Raw genomic sequence first — 26,413 nt, forward strand, 5'->3', positions numbered from 1 at the left:
TTACAGTGCATATGACTATAGTGATGAAATTATGAGGATAAGAGACAATTTAACAAATGCATATTGTTGAATATCTTCTGTGTTCATGATACAACTAGATGCTGGAAAGAAGACAAGAATTAAACAAGATACAGTTTTTGCTTTTAAATAAGATGAGTTCCTAAGTTAAAACCAACAGGATATAGAGTATTAAAATGGGATTAGAGTTTTCTGAGTTAATATATGTTATCCTGTTTATGAGGAACTCTTGTTATTTTTCTTATGTTATCTTTTACGAAGTTTCTTTTTATAACAACGACATGAAATAAAATAGCCTGCTCTGTGTTTTGGCAATAAGTGTTAGAGCCACTTTTTTCTTTTGATTAAATAAAGGCTATCAGAGATACCTCAAATTCTAATCAAGATCAGTTTTTAAAAATAGTGGACATGTTTCTATAGAAGAAAAATTTATCTATAATATGTAGAAGCTTTCAGGTCAGCCTGTTGGAGTCATTTTGAGTGGAGGAGAAGGGAAACTGGCTTATAAGGCCCCTCTTAGATAGTAATGCAATTAGATAAAACAGTTTAAAGGTGTAATATCAATTAATTTAAACAACCATGTAAGTTACAGAGCTTTTTTTATAGGGCAATTGTAGATACAGGACTATTTGTATAAGAAAATATATTACACATTCCAGATGTGCACATGCCTAAAACAATTCATTATTGTTTCCTTTCAGTGACAATAAAATTGCCTTTGAAATAGGTACCCAAAACTACAAAAGTTTTATGTTAGTTATAATAGTTATTTTAAGGCTTTTACTGTTTTTTCTATACTCTGTAATTCTTTTTACCAGAGCTTATACTAAGGCTCTCTTCACCTGATACATGCCTCCTCATTCCTTTCAGACCTGTGTGAACTTCTGACATCCTCACCCACTCAGGTAGAATCACTTCCACCTCTGGGCTCATATTGAACTTTGCATAAAATTCTGTTATGTAGTTTCCTTTTTACTACATCTCATTGTCTTTCTTAAATTTAGTCTATTGATAGTATTGCTGTGAATTCATTCATGCATCCATCCATGCATTCATTCATTTATTATACAAACATTTATCAAGCATCTGTTTCTGCCAAGCATCATGCTAGGTTTGGAGATACAGAGCTAAGATAGTTTTTGCCTTCAAGGACTTTGATAGATGTCATATTAAAGGAGTATCAGGAGCATATACATAAGGTACCTTTGGAGAAGATGAAGGAAGGCATTTCGTAAAGGGAAAGTTAGAGTTCTTTACTCTTAAGTTTTATAGAAACCTCATAGGAGTTCCTGTAACTTCTTCATATTCAGAGGTTCTGATATCTTCTGAAATAAAACCTAGTGGTTCAGGTATAGTCATTGAATCATACATATCTGAGTTTGAGTCTCTGCCCTACTTCTTACTGATTATTAACCTTGGACAAGTTACTCAACTTTAACTTGCCCCAGGTTACATAATATATATATATTAAGTATACTAAAATATATATTGTTGTTTGTTTTGAATTTTAATTAAGCCCTTGACACAGGTCCTGGTACATAGTGCATGTCTGTTTTTATTGTTATTATTTATATTATATTACATTATATATTATATTTATAGTATATTATTTAATGATTATATTAAACAACAATTATATATTTATTATTTTAACAGTTATATTATTAACAATTTTAAAAATAATTATTATTAGACTTTGTGTTATAAGATCTTTATTGGCATCATATTTAGTTGTTAAGAAGTCTTTGCTGATTATTGGACTACTTGGATTTGAAGTCCAAATCATAATGATTTTATTTCCTTATTTTACCTGTGCCTTTGGCCCCCTACATACTTTTTTCATTGTGCATAAAATGGTTCAGTATACTTATTACGTAAATTCTTCAATTTATTTTCCCAACTAGTGATGACTTCTTACTTCCCACTTCTGACTTCAGTGGACTTAATTTATAAACAGTTTAAACATTTGAATATAAAGGTGTGGACCTCTTAGATAGATTTTCAAAGAAAAGCAATAATCCAAACTGAGAACTAGTTTTAAAAGTTACATAAATTACTTATAGTTTTCTGGTTTTTTATGACATGACAGCAAAATATCAGGTAATTAAAGATTATAAAATATTTTAAATTTGATAAACTTTAAAATCATATTAAGTTACAGCACAAAATAACCGTAGAAAACAAAAATATCAATTTAGCAACTCAATTATTAACATACAGGAGTGTTTGTACAGCTTAGTTTGCATTGAAAAGTTTTTGATACATGTAACTAAGTGTTAAATCACACTTGGATAAGGACTTACAATAATTATCAATATGTTAAGTCTTAACTGTGTTGTTCAAATATTTAAATTTATGTACTAGAAATACTTTCATTTAATGTGTATGTATTTTTTAAATGAACAGGATAGCAGTACATGAAACTTCCTTTATGATCTCTCAGTTGAAAATCAGCGACCGGAGTCACAGACAGAAGCTTCAGCTCAAGGCGCTGGATGTGGTTTTGTTTGGACCCCTAACACGTCAGTATTCCTTCCCACAGAATATAATGCAAAGAGCAATCAGACCAGCTGGTACCTAAAGAAGGAGAAACATAAGGGAGGCAGTAGACCACTAAGAAAAAGCATCCATTAGGTGTAAAAAAATTTAATGCCTTTTTTTTTTTTTTTTTTTTTTTTTTTTGTATTTTTCTGAAGCTGGAAACAGGGAGGCAGTCAGACAGACTCCCGCATGCGCCCGACCGGGATCCACCCGGCACGCCCACCAGGGGGCGATGCTCTGCCCCTCCGGGGCGTCGCTCTGTTGCGACCAGAGCCACTCTAGCGCCTGAGGCAGAGGCCATGGAGCCATCCTCAGTGCCCGGGCCATCTTTGCTCCAATGGAGCCTTGGCTGCGGAAGGGGAAGAGAGAGACAGAGAGGAAGGAGAGGGGGAGGGGTGGAGAAGCAGATGGGTGCTTCTCCTGTGTGCCCTGGCCGGGAATCGAACCCGGGACTTCCGCACGCCAGGCCGACGCTCTACCACTGAGCCAACCAGCCAGGGCTAATGCTATCTTAAAACAAAATATTTATAGAGGGAGACTTCTTGTCATTGAAATATAGTGTGGGATTTTCAAAGCTGGTTACTGATGTAGATAATTGTAAAAACTATGTTAGTTGATACTTTAGAATTAAATTTCTAGATTTAAAACCTTAGATCTTTATAGCAATTTTAGTGGTGATGTTATTATAGCTGGATGTTCACTGAAGAATCCCTTAACAAACTGTTACAGTCTAACCATCTTGATGGCATGAAATAATAGAACCTAACTTGATTTCATTAATCACCAAAAAACAATTATTTTAGATACAGACCAAAAGCAAGGATGCACTTTGAAACTTTGTAAAGTAACAGACTATCTTGACAGGAGCACAAGGTGGAGAATTATTCTTTAGATTGAAATAGAAACAGTTAAGAAATTGCTCCGTCATGTTTATAAAGAAAATAAACCAAAATTTCTTTAATTTGACAGGCATACTTTTTCCCAGAAGGAAAGTTTAATATGCTTATTTCATTTAATTTCAAATTTCAGAAAGCTTTGGGGAAAAGCATTTGAAGAGTACACATTTTAGAGGAATTATGTTTTATTTTTCAGAAGCCAAAAATGATTAACAAATTAATACAAGAAAAATGACTTCCACAAATACAAAATGGGAAACGAATGTTTACCTCCATTCTTGGAGTTGGGAGACTTGCAGATTTCTATGATAGTATCTTGGGGGTGGCTCTGCTAAAAACGGGTTACTGGGGTGGTTGGATGGATTCCATGGCTTTACTGGTGGTTCTTTTTTGGCTCAGGCTAAAAGAGCAGCTGGTGAAACAGCTGGAACTTCTCTTTGTGAGGGTTGGTGGAAATGCACTGTTGGTGGAAATTACAGACCCTAGGAAATAGAACACTACTGACATGCCGCGCATTCCACGGAGAGATACCCTTTCTAACCTTTTCCTTCTCCAAGTTTTCTACTGAATCTCTTGGGGTTGTCTTCTGTGCAATTCTTTCTAATTTTTTCATGTGAACAATCGGTGAAAATAAGAATTAAACTGTAGAATGTGTCTCTATGTACAACTTGATCAGGAATATTTGTATTTTATTAATCCAGAAACAAACCACCCTCTAAGGCAAACGGTATTATATTATTAGTTGAAAAGGAACTACACTAGTCTCAGAAATGTTGAAAATACATATTTTAATTAAAAAAAAAAACAGTTACATTACACCTTTATAGTGTGTTTGTCTTTAAATTATTATTTGAGTGAATGAGTCTGTAGTTGGGACACCCGTGTTAGAGTTATAAAAAACTAGCATTGTCAAATGAGCAAGATACATTTTAAAGGAGTATTTGCTGAAATCTTTTCCAGTATGTGATATATATTGTAGTTTGGGACTTGTCCATCTATTTATTACTGTATCTGGTGATTATATTTCAGCCTGAACAGGGCTCATAGTTGAACTAGAGCCTGAGCTGAACCTCTCAGTCTGAGGCAGAAATAGAAATCAGTGCTTTTGAGACACTGGACTTGTGGAGTGCGTCTCTTTCACTGTAGGTGAGGGCACGCACTCTGGAGACACACAGCCCTGAGAGTCTCTGGCCTAGAGCGTGCTCTTTATCACATTGTAGAAAACATACGAACCCTAGACTGGTCAGCACAGAAACTTCTCATTTCTCTAGAGTTCTTCATCTTATCAAACATACAAAATGTCTTCCTTCTGGAGGCCTGGAGAATTAAGTTTTTCCAGATACTTCTTTGGAGCAAATAATACATTTTAATGTGTTAGTTATACTTGTGTCTCCCTCCAGAGAGCCCCCGGAAAACTAGTGTGTACTGACAATCTCAGTAAAATTCCAAATGAACTAGAAAATTATTTGAATAATGATTTCTATGTTTTGTATCACTGGAGACTTTAGGTCCTGGCTTCTTACTCCTTATTTGGAAACAATGCTGGAGGTTACTGTCTTTCCAGGCTGGGTAGGGAGGGCGATCCTGTTCTTTCCCTCTAGTAACCCAGCTACCTCTGGCAAATAGCCATCTAAAACAATACCATTATGATCATGTAACCCATGACCCTTGTAACCATTGGCACTATTCACAGTTAGGTCTCATAACTCCTAGGTAATTTTTTAAAGAAGGATGTTGAGTGGGGAAGCATTTGTCTTGTGCATTGTGGGATGTTTAGCAACACCCCTGGCCAGTAGACACCAGTAAGAACTCTCCCTGTCCCTTTCATTTTCTTCCCAATTGTAACAACAACAACAAAAAAGTCATATGTTTGCTGGGGAAAATAATTACCTTTGGTTGAGAATCACTGATTAATCATAATTAGTTCCATGGCTGTGTGCTTGGAGAAAATGCTTTTTGGTGAATGAATAGCAATCATTTATCAAAGCATCACCTCCACTTGACTGAAGGAAAGGACTTGCAATGATAATGATGACATTCTTTACTGAATAGGATCATTCTGGTACATGATGGGAGGTGCTATTGCTTTTCAGGGGTCCCCAGGATTTATATTACTGCCTGCTGTTCCATCAGGGGCAGGGAGCATCCATGTTGTTTATCTCTGACCTATAGGTCTAGCAGAGCAGGAAGTTATCATAAGCACTGATTATTTGAAAAAGGGATTTTCAAAAAGTTATAACTTTTATATGGGAGGGACATCTTGACTTTTTTTGTTGTTTTATTTTTTAAAAAGTGTCTCTGTCTATTGAGATTCTGTTACACTCAAATATTAATTTAACCATCTTTAATTCTCTTCATAGGCCCTCCTCATAATTGGATGAAGGATTTTATCCTCACAGTTTCTATAGTAATTGGTGTTGGAGGGTGCTGGTTTGCTTATACACAGAATAAAACATCAAAAGAACATGTTACAAAAATGATGAAAGACTTAGAGAGTCTACAAAATGCAGAGAAGAGTCTAATGGACTTACAAGAGAGGTAAGTAAAACAAACTCTTAAGTCTTTTTATTTATATAGGAAAATACAATTTTTGAAAACGTAATATGGGCATGTGCATACACATATTTAGGTTGATACATCAGAAATGTTTGTATACCTCATTTCAGATACTGACTGAAGTATCATTGAATTATTATAGTTATAGATTTATTGTGAAGGTATGCACTAGGGAATAATTGGGTAAAGAGACCTGTGGAAATCAGTCATATAGAAGTAGGATTATATGTAGAGTTAAATTACTTTTTTGACATGCTTTAAGAAATTATGTACTTCTTAAAAATCTCTTTGCTGGAGTATTTCCCTGCCGTTCCTGTACTTTGAGCTCAGGCTAACCACAATTGCTGTATTATATAGGCTGCCTGTTTGTTTTTTTTTATTATCCAAACTTAAGATTAATAGAAAATTCTGCGAATTTTGATTGAAATATGTATTCTGTTGTTTAATACATATATCTTCTTCATTTAAAAAAATGAAATTTTAGAAACTTTTGTGAGAAATTTACATTTTTATTGTTCTGTAAGACTTGAAAAGGCCCAGGAAGAAAACAGAAATGTTGCTGTAGAAAAGCAAAATCTGGAGCGCAAAATGATGGATGAAATCAATTTCGCGAAGGAGGAGGCTTGTCGGCTGCGAGAGCTGCGGGAGGGGGCGGAGTGTGAGTTGAGCCGGCGGCAGTATGCCGAGCAGGAGTTGGAGCAGGTATTGACGCGTTAAAAAAAGAATTTGTTAGAATGTTTGTATTGCCATTCTGAATTTTTTGTCTTTGTTCAATTGTGTACATTTAGTTCCATTGTAAACTCTTCTTTAATCAAAGAAACATTTGTGTTGTTTGCATTGCTCAAAGTCCTTATAGCAAAATAAAGTAGAAACTAAAAGACAAAGTTGCCATCATGTTTTCTCATTCATGAAATCTTATCCTAAGTCGTGTTAATTATCTTGAATAAATGTAAAGCATTTATTTAATTTAACATCTGTAGTATATGTTTCAGTTTTCAACTGTAACCTAGTGAAGTATATCTAATGTTACACTTCTCTGCAAAGGTAAAGAATCTCTATTATGCATTCATTTGAGTCCTGTTAAATGGTTTTAGAATATAATCTAAAAATTCGAGGCTGCTGAAGAATAACCTTTCCAATCCCTGCTTCCCCCAGGGATTTATTTAAGATTGCATGCAGGCAGTCAGCACGGCACAACCTTTCAGGTAGTGGTTCTGGGAGAACTTAATTATAGGCAGATGGCTCAGTTTTTTATTCCTGCTATAAAAATTACCACAGACTTAGTGGCTTTAAAACAACCCGTATTTATTATCTCGCTGCTCTCAAAGTTGGCGTCTGCAGTAGGTCCTCAGGGCTGCACTCCCCCGGAAGGCCCTGGCCAGGGTCTGTTTCCTTTTTGTTCCGACTTCCAGAGCCGCCTGCGTTTCTGGCCTCATGGCACCTCCCTTCATCTTCAGAGCGCGTCCCTCCAGCCTCTGCCTCCAAGGCCTTGTCTCCTCCTCGTGACCTTGTCCCTTTCACTTTTGGTAAAGAAACTGAGGAACAAAGTAAGGATGAGAAGACTTTCTCCACATTAGGGAGTGACTCATTTGTAAACCAGGGCCAAGAACCCAGGTGTCCTTCCTCCCACTTGGATTTCTGCACTGTTGCCTTCTCAGTCAAGTGCTGAATAAGGAATAAAAACCATGTCATGAGTGAGTTTCAGTTTCAACTCCTGAGAAAACGTTCAGTGTGCATTACTGTTTCTTTTGAGTTTGTCGTGTTTGACTGAGTGTAGTCATCTCTTTGATGAACTGTTAACGGTTCTTTCCCTCGTACCCCACGCATCTGTTTTTTGGATCTTTTCCCTGTTTGTTCTCTTAAGTTGCCTTCTAGACATATACTTTACAGACAGGTCCCAGTTACCTGAAAATACCTTTTGTACAGAATGTAGTCAAGAACAGGGAATTAACAACAACAGAAAAGGCCGAGGCCAAAATTATACCATGTCCAAGAATGAGATATTTTGCCCTTTACTCCTGTGAGAACTCCCTGCCTGTTTCTACCAGGACTTCTAACTCTTGGTTTGTTCCCACTACTAAATTAAAAGCTTGGTAGCCGTTTTTCTGAACTTCGCAGATAATGTATAAATCAGAAAGCAGTAGTGGGAATTCTCTGCAGAGATATAAACTGATGGCAGTGTTTTCTAGGTGACTGCCTCACAGTGAGGAGGAAACACAATATAAAAGTACCCCCAAAATCACTAACATTCTCATCCGAGGTTTTTGGTGTAGAGACCTCGCACTAGTAGATCCTGAGATCACCGTAATATCATGGCCCAACACAAATGTAATACCTAGTGAAATCCAGTCAGTAAGTGGTGGTTTAATGGAGAGATATGGGTATTTAAAAAGAACTCTGTCCAATGTGGTTATAGTAATAAGAAATACAATACTATAAGTGTTTATATGTATTTTTATGTATATTGCAAGTGGTTTGCTCCTAAGTTTTAATCTTAACAATACATAGAAATTATCCTTATTTACAGATGAGATATGTAAAGAGGTTAAATAACTTGTCTTAGGTAAGTGGCAAAGGCAAGCATGTCACATTCCAAAGTCCATGTTTTCCCTTCATGCTAGTAAAGGCTTTGTGTATAGAAGTAAATTTAACTGGGAAATTAATTTACATATAATGTCACATCATCCACAGTTCCACATAATTTGAAGCATTATTACATTTTTGTCTGGGGGATAATCAACTTTTCAAAATTAGAAGGCAGGAACATCTGGCACATATTTTATATGAGTTATTTCCCATAGAACAAAACTTTTGTGTGAATAATATAATAGTACCACTATATATTTTGTGTAAATTCCTTTTACATAAGTTATTTTGTTTCTAAAGTCAGGGGAAGTCTAAAGTGAGGACAAGTCATAGAACCCTTGTTCTACATGAGACAGTAAGCCTCAGAAAGTAAAGAACTTGCTGAAGGTCACAGGTAATAAATAATAAAGCTGAATCTAGAAGCCAGCTTTTCAGATGGTTAGGCCATTTCTTTCTGTGATAGCATGTTTTTGCTGCTGTTTTACACAAAAGTTATATAAATAATAATTGTATTTTTAAACAATTTAATGATATCATTTGTAAAAGGTATTAATAACTCAATTTTCACTGAATCCATTCCCCTTTAAATAACAATGTAATTCAAACTAAGGATTGGGATTTAGGTCAAATGATAAACTTAAGAATAATAGCAGAGAAAATAAAATATTGCAATAGTTGCTATTATTAGAAGGTTAGGATTTAAACAATTTTGAGAAATTATTTGACAGTCAATTATAACATCCTTAAGCCTCCATTTATGCTAGAAATATATTAATTCTGTGTTAAATGTATTATTGGGTTGTTTTAAGAGAAATTAATTTGTAGATATAACATTAAGGAAAGTTTTAATGATTGAAGAGAAAAACTTGAGTGAAATTTGTTCAGATTCTCTGTATACTTCTTTGCCAGTAGAACTTATACAGAAATTTTAGCTTTAAAATCTTGTAAGAAAAGCCCGTGGCCCCCACACTTTGTGGTATTATGTAGACAAGTACGTCGTAGGACCTGAGCTCAAATTCTCTCTTCCTGAGAGATTAGCAGGGACACCACACAGCTTAGCCAAACTTTTTGTTCAACACAGTTAAATTTTCTCAAGCACACTGCACAGTGAATTGTGTCAGGAAATGTTTAGGATCTGTTTTCAGTGAGTAAGTGCTGTCTTATCTGTCCTTTTAATATCTGGGTTTTGAATTGTCTACTTAGTGCCATTGTTAAATTTGGATTTTTTTTCCTTTATTATAATATCTGACCGCCATTCTATTTTTTTTATCTAAGGTATGTGTATAGTACACTTCTTAGTTTAATCTGGCATATGAAAAAGTTTATTTAAATAAGTTGAGTTTTCAGGTCAAATGTTCCTCTGCACGTTAGTCTAGGTTACCTTACTAAGTTTTGGTTACCTGACTAGGCTTGAGGAAAGGTAATTTGTAGTTATGGTGGCCCAGAAGCAGGCTTCTCCATAGCTTACCCTCACTATCTGAGGGTCCCGAGTGTGTGTACCTGATTCCACGGATTCCATCCTGTGTCTTTATATGCCTTTAGCCTGAGCTCGTGCTAGTTTAAGTGAGTCATTCCGAGAATGGATCTCTCTTCCTTCTGTGTCCTTTCCTTTGTGACACTTTCCTTAAGGGTGTTTTCCCTAGCATTTAATACCAGCTCCACACTGAGCACTGACTGCCCTCAAGGCAGCTGAGGGTAGGGCTTGGCACTGATGGCTCTGCATAGTTTCTCCTGGAAAAATCAGGTAGACTTGCACTCAGAATCTCTTTTCTTGAAATGTATACTTGATCTGCAAATGTTGATTCATCTCTTTTCTGGTATATTAGAAGCAGTGAATTAAATGGAAGTGGTAAAAGTGAGTGTATAGTTAAGGAGCTACATTAGGGCTTTCTGGGAACAAAAGAGGGGATCGTAGAGCAGATAGATATTCACCTTATTTTGGACACTTACTCATATCCTATTATATAAACAAGTAATGCATTATGAGAGGAGAGTGATCAGTTTTAGTTTTGTATGCCCTGGATTGTTTCTGAGTCTTGTTGTATAATAAAATATAAAAACTAAAATATTCAGCTTAAGTTATATATGTCCCCTCTATCCTCTGGCTTTACCACTTTGCTTAATGAAATTAAGATGCACTTAAATTTTCAGCTATAATGTCAGAAATATATTGTTTTAGACTTTGTGATTTAAAAAGATGTTTGCAAAGAGCATAAATATATAAAATGGCTTTGCTTTTAATTTGGGTACTAAAATATCTTAATTTTTAAACAAATTTTTAATTTTAAAATCTGAAGAAATTTTTCTCTCTTCTTCCCCTCTTTCCTCCTTCCCTCCCTCCTGCCCTCCCTCTTACCCAGGTTCGAATGGCTCTAAAAAAGGCTGAAAAGGAATTTGAGCTCAGAAGCAGCTGGTCTGTTCCAGATGCACTTCAGAAATGGCTTCAGTTAACACACGAAGTAGAAGTACAGTACTACAATATTAAAAGACAGAATGCTGAAATGCAGTTAGCTATTGCTAAGGACGAGGTACTCGATTATATTTCAAAACTTCTAGATTTCTAGGAGGATTAACAGGTTGGAATACAAAGATATGAATAAATTTTTGTTGCAGATGTCTTTCTTGAACTATAACTTATTGCATAAATTCTCATAATCATAGACTGTAAAGTAAAATTACTTTATTTAGAGAGCTATTTACCTTTTAGAATGACCTTAGTGTCATTTAAAAATCATCCCTATTATCATTATCATAAATGTTTTATACAGAGGTTTTCTCCTCTGGGTTGCTGCTTTATATTTAATTCAGGTTAGTAGTTACTGGAAATTAATGTTCAAGTTTATTAAATTGTGTGAAGTAAGATTAAGTCTTAATCTGATTTATAGCAAAAAAACCCCAGCACCTTAGTTTGCTCACTAACACCTCTGTTGCAGTAGGATATGGTGTTATTAGGTTAGTTTTAATAGCAAATTCAGGTCTTTCTGAACCACCAAAATAAAGAAATTCTTCAGAATGAGGTTTTGATTCCTTTTGTTTTGGATGGAAAACGTGGGTTTTTTTCCCTTTATTCTTTTCTTTGAAAAATAAAACTAATATAGCTAATAATTTTTCACTGACTTTATGATTATTAATATATTCAAAACAAAATAAACTTCATTAGTCTATGTGTGTTATTTCCCAAGCCTAGCCTTGTTTTTCCCTCCTTCGGTTTCTAGGCAGAGAAAATCAAGAAGAAGAGAAGCACAGTCTTCGGCACTCTGCACGTTGCACACAGCTCCTCCCTAGATGAGGTGGACCACAAAATTCTGGAAGCAAAGTAAGAATGTTATTTTAGCTATGTGTTTATTTTCACTGCATTGAAATACATAATTTATAGACAGTTTATATTTTGTCATTTGATCATGTATAATCACATAATTTATACTAATTCTAAGAGTGTGTAATTTCTTCTGAAATTAGCTAATTGCCGTGGTCTGTTCCTATAGTTGCCTTGTTTCAGTGCCTTGTTAAAGACTATTTGCTGAAGACTACCTGAAATAACAAGTAATTACTATATTGGCTTTTCCAGGAAATCTCTCTCCGAGTTGACAACTTGTTTACGAGAACGGCTTTTTCGCTGGCAACAGATTGAGAAGATCTGTGGCTTTCAGATAGCTCATAACTCGGGACTTCCCAGCCTGACCTCTTCCCTGTATTCTGATCACAGCTGGGTGGTGATGCCCAGAGTCTCCATTCCACCCTACCCGATTGCTGGAGGGGTCGATGACTTAGATGAAGATACCCCCCCAATAGTGTCACAGTTTCCTGGTAGGTAGCGAGTTCAAAAGAGAGTTGGTACAATTTTTAAAATAACTTTATACCATGCCATTTATGGAAGTCTTTGATGAAAATTGTTTATTCCTTATTTCCTCTTTTTGTTGTTAATTTGTGTTTACTGTTTGTGAATACTATATGAGGGATATGAGGGGCATGTGGATGTGTGTGTATAATATATCACATATGCTAAATCATTTGTATGAATAAAGGGCAGAGCTTTGACAGTCCTTCAAATGGCAGCTCAGTCTATATTAGAAAGTGAAAATAGAGGAAGATCTTGGAAACCTGAGTTCCAGTCCTGACTCTGCCACTAACTAACCAGCTGTGTGAGTGGGAGCTAGTCTGTCATTATTTATTTATTTATATTTATTTAGAGGAGGGGAGGCAGAGAGACAGACTCCCTCAGGTGCCCCAGCTGGGATCCACCTGGCAAGTCCATTAGGGGGCAATGCTGTGCCCATCTGGTGCGTTGCTCCATTGCTCAGCAACCAAGCTCTTCTTAGTGCCTGAGGCGGAGGCCATGGAGCCATTCTCAGTGCCTGGAGCCAACTTGCTCCAATTGATCCATGGCTGCAGGAGGGGAAGAGAGAGAAGTGAGAGGGGGAAGAGTGGAGAAGCAGATGGGTGCTTCTTTTGTGTGCCCTGAATGGGAATCGAACCTGGGACATCCACATGCTGGGCCAAATGCTCTACCACTATGTCAACATGCTGTGGCCTGTGATTTATTTTAAATTGAGTTGACATCCAGGAGGCATCTATTTTAGTATTTTGTTTTGCTTTTCCAATTCTGTCCTTTTATTGAAAGCATTAACTCACGAAGCACCAAATCAATTTATCATTATATAAAATTAAACTGTGTTTATGTTTAGATAAACAAATCTTGTATATATTTTTTGTTTCTAAAAAGTGGAGCTCCTCCCAAAGTGGTTTAACATGTAGTTTCTTTGTTGTGCTCTGTTCTTTGAAAACTTTCAGATGGTAAAGAATACATTTTGGTAGGGAATTAAAATTTAAATATTTTTATTTTATTAATAAATTTTAGAATTTATTAATAAATACTTGGACTTTTGCAAAGTTAGAGAGCAATTGATTTTAAAATGGTATATTTCATGTATTAGAAATCATTCAAAAAAGTCTATTCTTATTATTGCCTGATTCATTTTCCCAACCTTTCTGACCTTCTTGAAACTGTAGATAGAATGGAGTTCAACGTATAGAGAGCAGAAGTTTATCATTGATTGGTTGAAGACTTACATGGAAATTTTAGTCTTTGAGACAAATCATGATATATGAGCATTTTCTAATTTCATTTTTTCTATTCAGTTGTTACAGATTTAGTGAAGTTCTAATTTTTAAAACAATTTTAAAGTTGCATTCCTCAGAAGATAAAATTATGCATATCAGAAGTGTGCGTGAAGATGTATTCTATTCCTTAAATGAACTAGATTTTTTTCTTTGCCTTTTGTTTCTTAAAGTACATTTTCTGGGGAATAGGTATTTATATGCGCATTAAAATATTTAACATTGCCCTGGCCGGTTGGCTCAGCGGTAGAGCGTCGGCCTAGCGTGCGGAGGACCCGGATTCGATTCCCGGCCAGGGCACACAGGAGAAGCGCCCATTTGCTTCTCCACCCCTCCACCGCGCTTTCCTCTCTGTCTCTCTCTTCCCCTCCCGCAGCCAAGGCTCCATTGGAGCAAAGATGGCCCGGGCGCTGGGGGTGGCTCTGTGGCCTCTGCCTCAGGCGCTAGAGTGGCTCTGGTCGCCCCTGGTGGGCGTGCCGGGTGGATCCCGGTCGGGCGCATGCGGGAGTCTGTCTGACTGTCTCTCCCTGTTTCCAGCTTCAGAAAAATGAAAAAATAAAAAATAAAATTAACATTAAATGTGGATAATCAAATTTTTAATGTTTCTGCTATAGAAATTTGAACTTTTAAATATGATAAAAGTACAAGAATTGATTTTAAATTTAATATAATGTCTCAGAAATGCTTTCATCAAATTTATTATCTCTGAAAAATAACTCATGCCAAAGATTACACTTGAGAGCTCTGCCTCCACCCAGTGGTACATCAGAGATACTCCACTCTGCTTAGTTATAAAAGCATAATTTCTGGACCTGACCAGTAAGAAATTCTTGGCTGTAGGATGAGTATCTAGGCAAGGATGAAAGCTCTTCATTGTATACCCTTCTGAGCAGTTTTAAATTTGTGCCATAGGTATATAAATTGTCTAAGTGTGAAACAATTACAAGAAACATACCTGTGGTATGTTAAAAGCAAAGTAAGATGGTAAAACTAGACATACATAGCATAATATCATCTATGTTTAATTATTTGTAAGGAAAAAAAGACAGAAGACACTATCCAAAGTTAGCCCTGTGTGGGTAGGAGAACAGATGAGTTTGTTTTCCTTTATTTTTTTATTTTCCAAGTTGAGAGGAGGGGAGATAGAGAGACAGACTCCCACATGTGCCCCGACTGGGATCCACCCAGCAACCACTGCCTGGGGCTGATGCTGTACCCATCTGGGGCCATGCTTGCAACTGAGCTATTGTTAGGGCCTGGGAGGCTCCACCGAGCCATCCTCAGCACCCGGGACCAATGTGCTTGAAGTCTAGTCATGGCTGCAGAAGGGGGGAGAGAGAGAGCAAGAGAGGGAGGAGGGGGAGGGGTAGAGAAGCAGATGGTTGCCTCTCTTATGTGCGCTGACCAGGAATCAAACCCAGCACATCCACACACAGGGCCAACACTCTGCCGCTGAGCCAACCAGCCAGGACAAAGTATTTTCATTTTATATAATTTGTTTAGAAGAAGGCTTGTATAGTATTGAAGGAGGTAGTCAAAAATTCTGGAAGTTTGTCTTTTAATTTTACTTCATTTTCACCTCTCCAGTCTATCACACTTTATCAGTGGCGTTTTCTGTTTGAGTCATTCATTGATTCATTCATTTAAAACTTACCGTGATCTTACTCTTTGCCCAGCACTAGGCTAGTTGTTGTGACGTAGTGTTGAATACAATATACAATTATTGCCATCGTGTAACTAATGGTCTAATGGAGGACAGACAAGAGCATTCCATAGAGATCAGCTATGGGATGGGGAAATATACTGTGATAGTGTCATGTGAGTACAAGAGCCCAAACAATTTGGAGTTGTTGGGAAACTTCCTGGAGCAACTGCCATTTAAACAAAGACCTGAAATGGGAGGTCAAGGGAAAGATGGGGAAAGGAGGCCTAGAGGCAAGAGAGAGAATATTATACTTCAAGGAGCTGAGAGAGGTAGAAACACTGTTTCTGGTGTTCCTGTGACAGAGAAGGGGGACACTCGTTCCAACAGAGAGACCAGATCAATCAAACAGTCCCATGTTAAGGAGTTTGACTTTGTTGTACCCTAAAAGAAATGGGGAGCCACTTAAGGGTTTCTAGCAATAAAATGTCATATTTATCTTCCATTTTCAAGTGATCATGCAGGCTGCAGTATGGAAATAAAACCGGAGGAGGAAAACAGTTATTAGGCCTGTACAGTAGTCCAGCATGATGCCGGGGCAGTGGGGATATAGGGAAGTGGACGGATTTGAAAAATATCAAGGAGGTGGAATAGGAACTACTTTGTTGGTTTTTTTTTTTTGTTTTGTATTTTTGTATTTTTCCGAAGTTAGCGGGGAGGCAGTCAAACAGACTCCCGCATGTGCCCCACTGGCATCCACTTGGCGTGCCCACTAGGGGGCGATGCTTGGCCCCTCTGGGGTGTGGCCCCGCTGCCATCGGAGCTATTTTAGTGCCTGAGGCAGAGGCCATGGAGCCATCCTTAGCGCCTGGGCCAACTTTGCTCCAGTGGAGCCTTGTCTGCAGGAGGAGAAGAGAGAGACAGAGAAGAAGGAGAGAGGGAAGGGTGGAGAAGCTTCTTCTATGTGTGTGCCCTGACCGGGAATTTAACCTGGGACTTCCACACGTGGGACCGACACTCTACTGCTGAGCCAACTGGCCAGGGCAGAATTGGAACTACTTTATGATGAACTAGGTATGGATTATGATGGAGGAAGAAGAGTCAAGAATGTCAGTGTTTCCAACTTAGAGAACTGTGTGAGTGGTGGTGTTATTTAACAGGATAAAGAACACAGGATAGTGGGTTTGAGGAGTGGGTTTGAATTTAGTTTGAGTATCTGTGGGACATGCAGATGCTTAGTAAATAGTTGGATGTAAGGTTCTGGAGTTTAGGAAAAAGATTAAAGCTGGAGTTATAGATTTGGACTTGCATACAATGCAAATAATAAAACTACTTGAAGTTAAAACAAGTTGCACTATCTCAAGAGGTATCCATTGACAATCCAAGATGAATACAATGTATATGACCTCACCTATATGTGGAATCTAATGAATAAATTAAATTAATAGACAAAATAGTTACAGAGACATGGATACATGGAACAGGGTGACAGCTGTCAGAGGGGGGTTGTGGGACTGGGTGATAGAAGGTGATGGGGTTATATATAGGTCGTTGGGATATACATATATATATATATATATTTGTAAAATACGTAGACTCAGACAACAGTATGATGATAGCCAGAGGGAAAGGGGGTAGTGGGGGCAGAGGTGAGCACTGGTGAGGGGAATGGGAATGAAAAAGACTTTGCTTAGGGTGATGGGCACACGAAGCAGCATGCAGATGGTGTTTTATTGAGTTTCACACCTGAACCTGTAACCCAATAATTCAATTTAAAAATAATAATGAAGAAAAAAAAATGAGAGAATTTAGCTACATTAATTTTCTATAATAAAATATCTGAATGCCATAAAAAAACAAGGAAAATTTAGCAAAGTACAGATTTCTCTCTTTCCTTTTTTTCTTTTTCTTTTCTTTTTTGTTCTTTTCTATTACTCAGAGGAAGAGAGGCAGAGACAGACTCCTGCATGTGCTCCAACTGGGAACTCCCCGGCATGCCCACTAGGGGGCGATGCTCTGCCCATGTGGGGCATTGCTCCATTACTCAGCAACCAAGCTCTTAGCACCTGAGGCAGAAGCCATGGAGCTATTCTCAGCACCTGAGGCCAACTCGCTCCAATCAAGCCATGGCTATGGGAGGGGTAGAGAGAAAGAGAGAGAGGCGAGAAGGGGAGGGGTGGAGAAGCAGATGGGCACTTGTCCTGTGTGCCCTGACCAGGAATTGAACCTGGGAGATCCACACACCGGGCTGACGCTCTACCAGTGAACCGACCGGCCAGGGCCTAGATTTCTTTTAAATATGCTATATTGATTTTTAAATTTAAGCATTTGTTATCTTGGGTAAATTTTTTTATCTCTTTGGATAGTAATGTCAAATATTATATTAAAGCCTCATTTGTGTTCATTGCCTTTTTTGTGTGTGTGATGGAGACAGTCAGAGAGAGGGACAGATAGGGAGGGAGAGAGACGAGAAACATCAATTCTTTGTTGCAGCACCTTAGTTGTTCATTGATTGCTTTCTCATATGGGCCTTGATGGGGGCTAGGGTGAGCTACAGCAGACTGAGTGACCCCTTGCTTGAGCCAGCAACCTTGGGCTCAAGCTGGTGAGCCTTGCTCAAACCAGATGAGCCTGTGCTCAAGCTGGTGACCTTGGGGTCTCGAACCTGGGTCCTCTGTGTCCCAGTCCAACGCTCTCTTCACTGCGCCACCGCCTGGTCAGGCCATTGCCTTTTATTTTAAGGCCTGTTTTCATTTTTGTTACATTTTATTTTTTCATTTCTTAAATTTCCAGAGGATCAGTGAAGATGTTGGAGGATGGTAATAATGGTGCAGTTGCTTACTTAAGTAAAGGTAGATTAAATGGTTACATGTTAGTAATAGCACAAAGGAGCGCTGGATTTTATGAGCCTCTGATTTGTCTGTGTTTGGTTTGCAGGGACCATGGCGAAATCTGCCGGGTCGCTGGCCCGGAGCAGCAGCCTGTGCCGCTCTCGCCGCAGCATCGGGCCGTCCTCGCCGCAGTCCCAGCGCGCTCAGCTCCCTGCGCACACGGCGCTCCCGCACCCGGCGCACCCGCGGCACGCCCACCTCCCCCAGCACCCCCAGCACTCGCTGGCCTCTCCCGATCCCGATATCCTCTCGGTGTCCAGTTGCCCTGCGCTCTACCGAAGTGAAGAGGAGGAGGAGGCCATTTACTTTTCTGCTGAAAAGCAATGGTATTGGCACTGAATGAACTGGGGGAGTGGGGTTGGGAGGGGGCTGGGTAGGAGGTTGTGTGGTCTTAGTTCTTTATTGCTGCATAAGAAGTTACCACAGACTTAGTGGTTCCAAACAACACCCAGTCTTGAGCTCACAGTTCTCCGTGCGGCAGTCCCAGCTGGGTGTGGCTGGGTTTTCTGCCCAGGGTCTGAGGAGGCTAAAATCAGTGTATTGGCTGAGCTTTGCTCCCACCTGCAGCTTTGGGGCTCCTCAAAGCTCAGTTAGTTGTGTGAGAATTCAGTCCCTGGGGCTGTAGCTCCGAGGCCCAGGTTCGCATGCGTGCTCTTCACCAGGGCTGCTCGGTGCCTAGAGGAGGCTGCTGCCCCTGCGAGGCGGCTGCCCTTTCAAACAGCGCGACGGACCGGGGCCCTTCGTCGGACTCGTGGCTTTGAATCTCGGACTTCTTCTATCACTGATCTCTAGGTCCAGACTTAAAAGGCTGACCTGGATAGTCTCTCTACATGAAGGTAGACTGGTTTGTGGCCTTAGTTACATCTGCAGGATCTCCTATATTAGTGTGAATTCAGACACTGAGAGAAGATGACTGTACTGGGCTGGGAATTTGGGGACTGTCATAGAAGCCTGCCCAGTACAAACATAGGTTGATATTTTGAGGTACAACTTTTAGACGAGGCCATAGCACACAGTTTACTCAAGTCTCCAAATGTAAACTTATGAACAGTTTTATATGCAAACTATAAAGGCATGAGCTTAAATATACTTGAGCACAAGGAAACATTAAATATGACTGAGTTTTTAAAATATTTGTCACTTAATGATTTAAAATATTTGTCACTTAAGGATTTATTGTTATAGGCTAGTACTTGGTATTATATCAGATGCCAAAGGTTTAGGAACATGTAGGGCACTAAAGGAGGAATTGATGTTCATCACAGTTGTTTTCTGTAGTGGCAGGTCCTCCGGTCCGGTGTGAGGAGCCCAGTGCTCCGTGCAGCCTGTTGTTGTGGAGGTCTCCCTTTCTAAACCTCTGACCTCCTGCGAAGCAGTGTGGTGTCGACAGAAACTCTCACTGGTGTTAGTTTCTGCTGGTGCTACTAAGCCATGCAGCCCCGAAGTCATACTGTCCTCAGAGAAACAAAACCAGATGAGGTGGACTGGCTGCCTTCCATGGCCCTCCACAGCTCTCTGTCATGTGATTCTGTTTTTATTTATTTTTAATTTTTAGGGAGAGAGAGAGACAGGTGAGAAGCATCAACTCGTAGTTGCGGCACATTAGTTGTTCATTGATTGTTTCTCATACACGCCTTGATTGGGGATCTCCCACTGAGCCTGTGACCCCTTGCTCAAGCCAGAGACGCTGCGCTCAAGCTGATGAGCCTGCACTCAAGCCGGTGACTTTGGGGTCTCGAACCTGGGTCCTCAGCATCCCAGGTTGACGCTCTATCCACTGTACCACCACCAGTCAGGCCGTCATATGATTCTTTAGTCAGTGTCATCAAATAATTATTTTTGGCCCTGGGCCGTTGGCTCAGCGGTAGAGCGTCAGCCTGGTGTGCAGGAGTCCTGGGTTCAATTCCCGGCCAGGGCACACAGGAGAGGCGCCCATCTGCTTCTCCACCCCTCCCCCTCTCCTTCCTCTCTGTCTCTCTCTTCCCCTCCCGCAGTGATGCTCCATTGGAGCAAAGATGGCCCCGGCGCTGGGGATGGCTCTGTGGCCTCTGCCTCAGGCACTAGAATGGCTTTGGACACAACAGAGCGACGCCCCTGGTGGGCATGCCGGGTGGATCCCAGTCGGGCGCATGCGGGAGTCTGTCTGACTGCCTCCCCGTTTCCAGCTTTGGAAAAATGAAAAAAAAAAATTATTTTCACACACATTTGTTTTATCTACTAGTGAAAGTAAATCTTACCATTAGCCAGTGATCATTATCGCATATTCCCGAGGAGACAGTCCACATTTTGTATTCTCGTTGCGGTTGGAGAATTTGATGCAGCTTTGCTTGGTGTACTTTATGATTAGCTGTTTTGTATTACCTTTGCAGTATAACTACAGTCACCAGCTAGGTGGCTTTACTGACAAAACAAATTTTGTGTGGCTTATGGAAATTGGAAAACTCTAGAGCTATGCCTTCCAGTAGAATTTGTTGAGTTGATGGAAGTTTTCAGGTCTTATTTCAAATAGCAACATCAAAAATTCACAGCTAGCTCAGAAATATGAGAAGAATTTGGAATCAGAAAACTTTTCCTTCTCTGTATGTTTAGTCTTTAAGCACTGAACCACCAGAACCCTTAAAAAATATAACAACATTTACTGCTTCCTGATCTTTCATGTTCTGTGCATTATGTGTATTAATACTCATTTAAACCTCACCTTGAGTTATCTTGTTATATTGTACATGCATTAAGCTTACATGACTCAACTACATGTCACTGTAGGGAAAAAAGAATTAGAAAAATAACATAAATGGTACACATAATTAACTTCAACATTCCAAAGAACATATGCTCTAGAAATGTGGAAGATTTTAAGGTGGACTGTACCTACTCTCCAGATCGGAGTACTTAGTGGAAGACACAGCACTTTAGATTATTTGTCGTGGAATTAGAATTGTTGGAGAGTAATCTGATTCTCTTTTACAGGAAAATTGAGACCTGGTTAAACTAAGTGATTTGACCAAGATTGTACAGCTGATTGATGGGAGGGCCAGGACAGTATTCCTAATGTAGATCGGTATTTCTTTCACACATTATTTAGACCTTTGGGACTCGTTTTTTGAAATATATCTTACCTACCTTAGAATTTCACACAGAGTAGCCAATCATGTAGCAGAATAGAAAGTAAATTAATACAATAGTAACTAAATCAGCCCCTGGCTCTGGAGGCTGAGGGGGACTAAATCAAACCCAACTTCGTCAAGTCCTAGCATACTCCTCAATTGCCCACATAGGATGAATGACCTCCATTCTAACATTTAACCCAACTATAACACTGCTAAACCTCCTCCTATATATCCTAATAACAACCACAACATGTATACTCTTCATAACAGCTTCAGCAACAACAACCTTATCCCTCTCCCAGTTTCAGGCAACAGTGATATGCGCCGTTCAGTTAATAGACATGCACTCCAGAAAGAACCCTAGCAGAAGGTCCCGACCTACAGTGGAGTTTTCAGTCATTTTTTCCTTTCTGAGCTGCCTCTTGCCCTCTGTTAGCACTACCCATTATCAGATTGTAAAAGCACATGGAAATTATGCAGTATGTGTATTATATGAAAACATTTTTAAGTGTTTATTTTCCCAAGGGATTTTGTACCTTCTGAGAACCTGTAATGTAATAAAGACAGTCTTCACTGACATATGTGAGTACAGTACAAAGAAATGACTTAGTGTATTCAGAAATCTAATATATATCTAAAATATGGCATTAACATAGATATGTTAATGTGCATATCAAAAGTAATAAATACGCATATCAACACGACTAATTATAGTAATCCTAGGTCGTCCAAGGTGAGAGCTCATTTAGTTTCATTCATTCTATAAATACGAGTTTAGTCTTCTGTGTGCCATGCACTTACTAATGAGCTGCCAAGACAAGTGAGACAAGGTCCTGTCCTAGTTCTAGCTGGTAGATTGGGATCATATGTGTTCTTGCATTTCTAGTCTGTCTTCAGCTCTCCTCTGTCTCCCACCTGACTTTTTTTTTCCTATTATTTTTACCTTGACTGTATTTTGAAATTTTGTAATCACTTTTTTCATAGAGTGAACAATATTTGTGTCAGGCATGGTACCTACAAAAAACGAGTAAGACATGATCCCTGTTTTTCAAGACACTCTCTCCCTCCCTCCCTTTTTTCCTTTCCTTTCTTCCTTTCATTCATTTGTCAAATATTTATTGAATACCCACTGTGAGCTTGCCACTATTCCAGTGCAGAGATACACAAGTTAATAAGACTCCTTGTCTTTATTAAGTTTCTTTTCTTTTGGGGAAGCTGACTGAGCAAGTTAATATAAAGTATTTTAGATAGTGGTAAGTTCCAGGATGCTAAACAAAGACAGGTAAAAGGAAAATAGGGTGGTTATGGGTGGCATCAGCAACCTGGATGGCATGGAGAAGGAAGCCACGTGGAGGAAATGGCAGGTGTCCTCTGGGGCCACAAGATTTGCACATGGGACAGACAAGGAGGAGACTGTGGTAGAATGAGGAGACACGGTAGAGTGTGCAACTGCAGAGACAGCCGTGGCCATGGTCATACAGGGCTTGTGACTTGGGCACGGACTGTGGATTTTAGTCTGAGGGTGGGAGGGAGCACTAGAAAGTGCCGAGCAAGGGAATGAGGTGTCTGGTTGAGTTTTAAAAACCACTTTAAAGGCTGTGTGGAGATGTATCTAAGAAGGAGGAACAGAACGGAAGCAGGGAGAGCAGTTTAGGATGCTATTGCAATGACTGAGACGACTTCCTGGTGCCCGGGAGAGGGATGGTACTGGTGGGGCGTAGGAAGTGGGGTTCGGGGTACAGTTTGGGAGTGGCTGGTAGCACTAACTGGGTTGGGTTTGGGAACTTTATTTTTTTCACTGCTCTTTATTTCTCCTCTCTTCACTGTAGAGAAGGGGGGGTCACAGAGGAATAAGCCTGTGAGAATTTACTGAATGCCTGCTTTCTAAGAAATAGCCTTATTTCATTGCCTTCCGACTCCCGTCCACTGGCCCCCCCATTGTTCCTCAATTTCCTTCCCCATTTTAAACTTAGTATATTTCTTTTCTTAGCAAGGTATATGTCATCAACTTAATGACTGAAAAATTAAAGGGAGAAGCAGTCACTAAAATTAATCTTTTCAAATATATGATGTCAACTATGTGACTTAGGAAGAGAAAATACTAAAACAAAAAAATAGCTGAAACAATAGAAAAATCTGTAAAATTAAAACATTTCGTTTCTCTGACAAAGAAGGTATGACTTAAGTTTAATGTTTCTTAGATTGGTAGATTGTATTCTTATAGTTTGTGTTAAAAATGAAACATTGAATTTTGATAAGTTATATTATTTAAACTGGTAATTTTCTGATTTTGCTGAAATGTGTTTAAGTTTTAGCACTTACCCCATTTGCAGTCTGATAGATGAAATTACGAAAGTTGTTATAGTTACTATAGTATAGTATTCTGCTGATACACTTCACTATAGTGTATAGCATTCTGCTGATACACTTCACATACTGATTTACAGTTTTACCTTTGGCTCTGTCTCATCCAGGGAAGTACCAGACACAGCTTCAGAATGTGACTCCTTAAATTCTTCCATTGGAAGGAAACAGTCTCCTCCTTCAAGCCTTGAGATATACCAAACATTGTCTCCTCGGAAGATATCAAAAGATGAGCTCTCTCTAGAGGATTCGTCCAGAGGGGACTCGCCCATAACGGCAGATCTCTCTCGGGGCTCCCCTGATTGTGTGGGTCTGACAGAGACCAAGAGCATGATCTTCAGCCCTGCAAGCAAGGTGTACAACGGCATCCTGGAGAAGTCCTGCAGCATGAACCAGCTTTCCAGCGGCATCCCGGTGTCCAAGGCTCGCCACACGTGCTCTTCCTCAGGTGGCAGCAGCAGTAAACCAGCTCAGGAAGCCCCCGTTGTTGCCAGGATAAGCAGCATCCCCCATGACCTTTGTCGTAACGGAGAGAAAAGCAAAAAGCCATCAAAAATCAAAAGCTTTTTTAAGAAGAAAGCTAAGTGAACTGGCTGACTTGATGGGATTCCATCCGGGTGGCACCTTTAAACTCTTCTCTCCCACCCTCCACTACCCGTTTTTGTTCTGATGTTAGGAATGTAACTCCACTGGGGCTTTCCAGACTGGAGGCCAGAGTGGGATGTCCTTAGGGCACCTGTCTGCTGTCTGCTTATTTGAATGACTGTGTAATCAATTCGTCAAGCCACTTATTACTGAAAAATGGTTAGGAGACGAGACAGTTTGCAGTCATTTCTGCCTATTTATTTCTGCTTTGTTATTAGTGATGTATATACACCATTTGTTGAAAGCCACCGTGGACTGACAAGCTTTAATGGACTAGTAAGCCAGCATGGGCTTGCAAACATTTTTTGTTTACCAGAGCATCTTCTTATCTTTCCACAGAGCTATTGACATCCGGGACTATGTAACTTAAAGAAATAAAACTAATTGCACTACTGTTTTCCAGACTGGAAAAAAAATCTCTGCAAGTGAAACTGTATAAAGTTTATAAAATGACTGTGGATAGGGGACTGTTTTCACTTTTAGATCAAATGGGTTTTTAAGTAGAACCTCGGGTTTCTAATCGACTTGATTTCTGGAAATGAAAACCCATGCTTTTATTATGGGGAGCTTCTTTAAACGCATTTACTATTGTCAAGTTTCAAGTCCTGCTGTAAAGATCATGTTGTTTTGTTTTCCCAGGGCTTTCACTGTGATTTACTGCATTGCAGGCTGTATGATAAAACATAGATCATTTAGAGAGAAGGCTCTTTATTCCTTACGCAAGTGGAAGAGTTAAAACTTGATCAAAGGACTTAAAACATTCACAAGCTTAAACTGAGGTGGGGGGGTGTGGGGATTCAGACATTTGTTTACAGACTTTGAATAAACTGCAAAGGATTTATGGTTTGTGAAAAATTTGTACTGTGGAAAAGATAATAAATCGGAGACATCATTGTGTGGGACTGTGCTGATTTTTGTTGATCGTTCTCCACTAAGAGCACTACATGTTTTCTGGAGAGCTGTGTAAGCTACCTTGTTGCTTAATTGCAATGTAAGAAAGAGCGATGTTTTGGAAGTAAGTTGTCAACAAATTTCTTTCTATTTTATATTGTTTGTCATATTTTTATGGAGTTTGAAATGTTTAAATGTTCTAATATCCAGATTAACAAATATAAATTTATGGTGCATTTAGATTGTGTTGTATTAATTTGTAAAGTACGGGGTTCGTTAATCTGATAGGTTATTGTAAGGGTAGTTATCACTGCGACGATTGTCACATAGAGCAAGCACAAATACATTAACATCTGGGGAGTTTTTGCTTATACCAGTTCTTCTAAAAATTCAATCATAAATGACCTAGGGGTGTTACAACGCAGATGGAATTTTGGGAGAATAGCAGATACATATTAGCTAGAATGGTTTTTCAGCATTATGGCTAAAATACGTAATGTCCAACCCAGTTCTGTTTAGATGAAAATGCTAGTTGATAAACAGGACATGTATTTGAAATTTGCTCCAAAGAAATACTCTAAGAGTATGAACGGTTTCCTGTAAATTGTGTTTATTCTTTTCGGTACTGTTGTTAAAAACTGTTCAGGTCTTGAATGATACTTATATACAGGGACATTTATATCTTTAACAGTGCTGTGAAGTCAAAAGTCGATGTGTGAGATGAACATCGTGTGTTGGGCTAACGACTAGGGAGCGTCTGAAAGGCAGGGGTTGGGAAACATGCTGAGGCTGTTTATGGAGGGAAAGCCGTGCGTGAAGACTTGAAAAGCCTTGTTGGAAAGCTGCTTTAGCGGGGAGGGAATACCTTGTCTTTTTTCCTCCTTACAACCAGACAGGAGTTCTTCCCTTTGAGAACTGCAGAAGGGAGGAGGTCACTTACAGTTTGCTGGGTAGGAAGGGTCAGGGCCGCTGGAGGTGGAGTGCAGCTGTGAGAGGGGTGTCTGTGAGCGCTCCCAGCAGGGAGCTGCTTGTTTAAGGTCGGAAGGGAAGTCTGGATCAGAACCACCTGGGCGCTGGACCTGTGCTGGGCGTGGGAGAGGCTGGCCTAGGTGCAGGCGCCATCTTACACCTCACACATGGATAGAGTCAGCCAAGGGA

General features: G+C 39.4%; 1 protein-coding gene across 1 annotated transcript in view; it reads left to right on the forward strand.

Annotated features, from left to right (window-relative positions):
- The window catches only part of STIM2 (stromal interaction molecule 2), a 167,082-nt gene extending 141,821 nt beyond the window's left edge, over window positions 1-25,261 (forward strand). The window contains exons 5-12 of the mRNA XM_066384998.1: window positions 2,425-2,540; window positions 5,816-5,993; window positions 6,536-6,713; window positions 10,958-11,125; window positions 11,813-11,913; window positions 12,166-12,404; window positions 18,295-18,574; window positions 23,830-25,261. Coding sequence (XP_066241095.1) covers window positions 2,425-2,540; window positions 5,816-5,993; window positions 6,536-6,713; window positions 10,958-11,125; window positions 11,813-11,913; window positions 12,166-12,404; window positions 18,295-18,574; window positions 23,830-24,307 — 1,738 coding nt within the window. The 3' untranslated portion in view covers window positions 24,308-25,261. The remainder of the gene's footprint in view (window positions 1-2,424; window positions 2,541-5,815; window positions 5,994-6,535; window positions 6,714-10,957; window positions 11,126-11,812; window positions 11,914-12,165; window positions 12,405-18,294; window positions 18,575-23,829) is intronic.
- Window positions 25,262-26,413: the final 1,152 nt, after the last annotated feature.

The sequence above is a fragment of the Saccopteryx leptura genome, chromosome 5, assembly GCF_036850995.1.
Source record: "Saccopteryx leptura isolate mSacLep1 chromosome 5, mSacLep1_pri_phased_curated, whole genome shotgun sequence".
Taxonomy (NCBI): domain Eukaryota; kingdom Metazoa; phylum Chordata; class Mammalia; order Chiroptera; family Emballonuridae; genus Saccopteryx; species Saccopteryx leptura.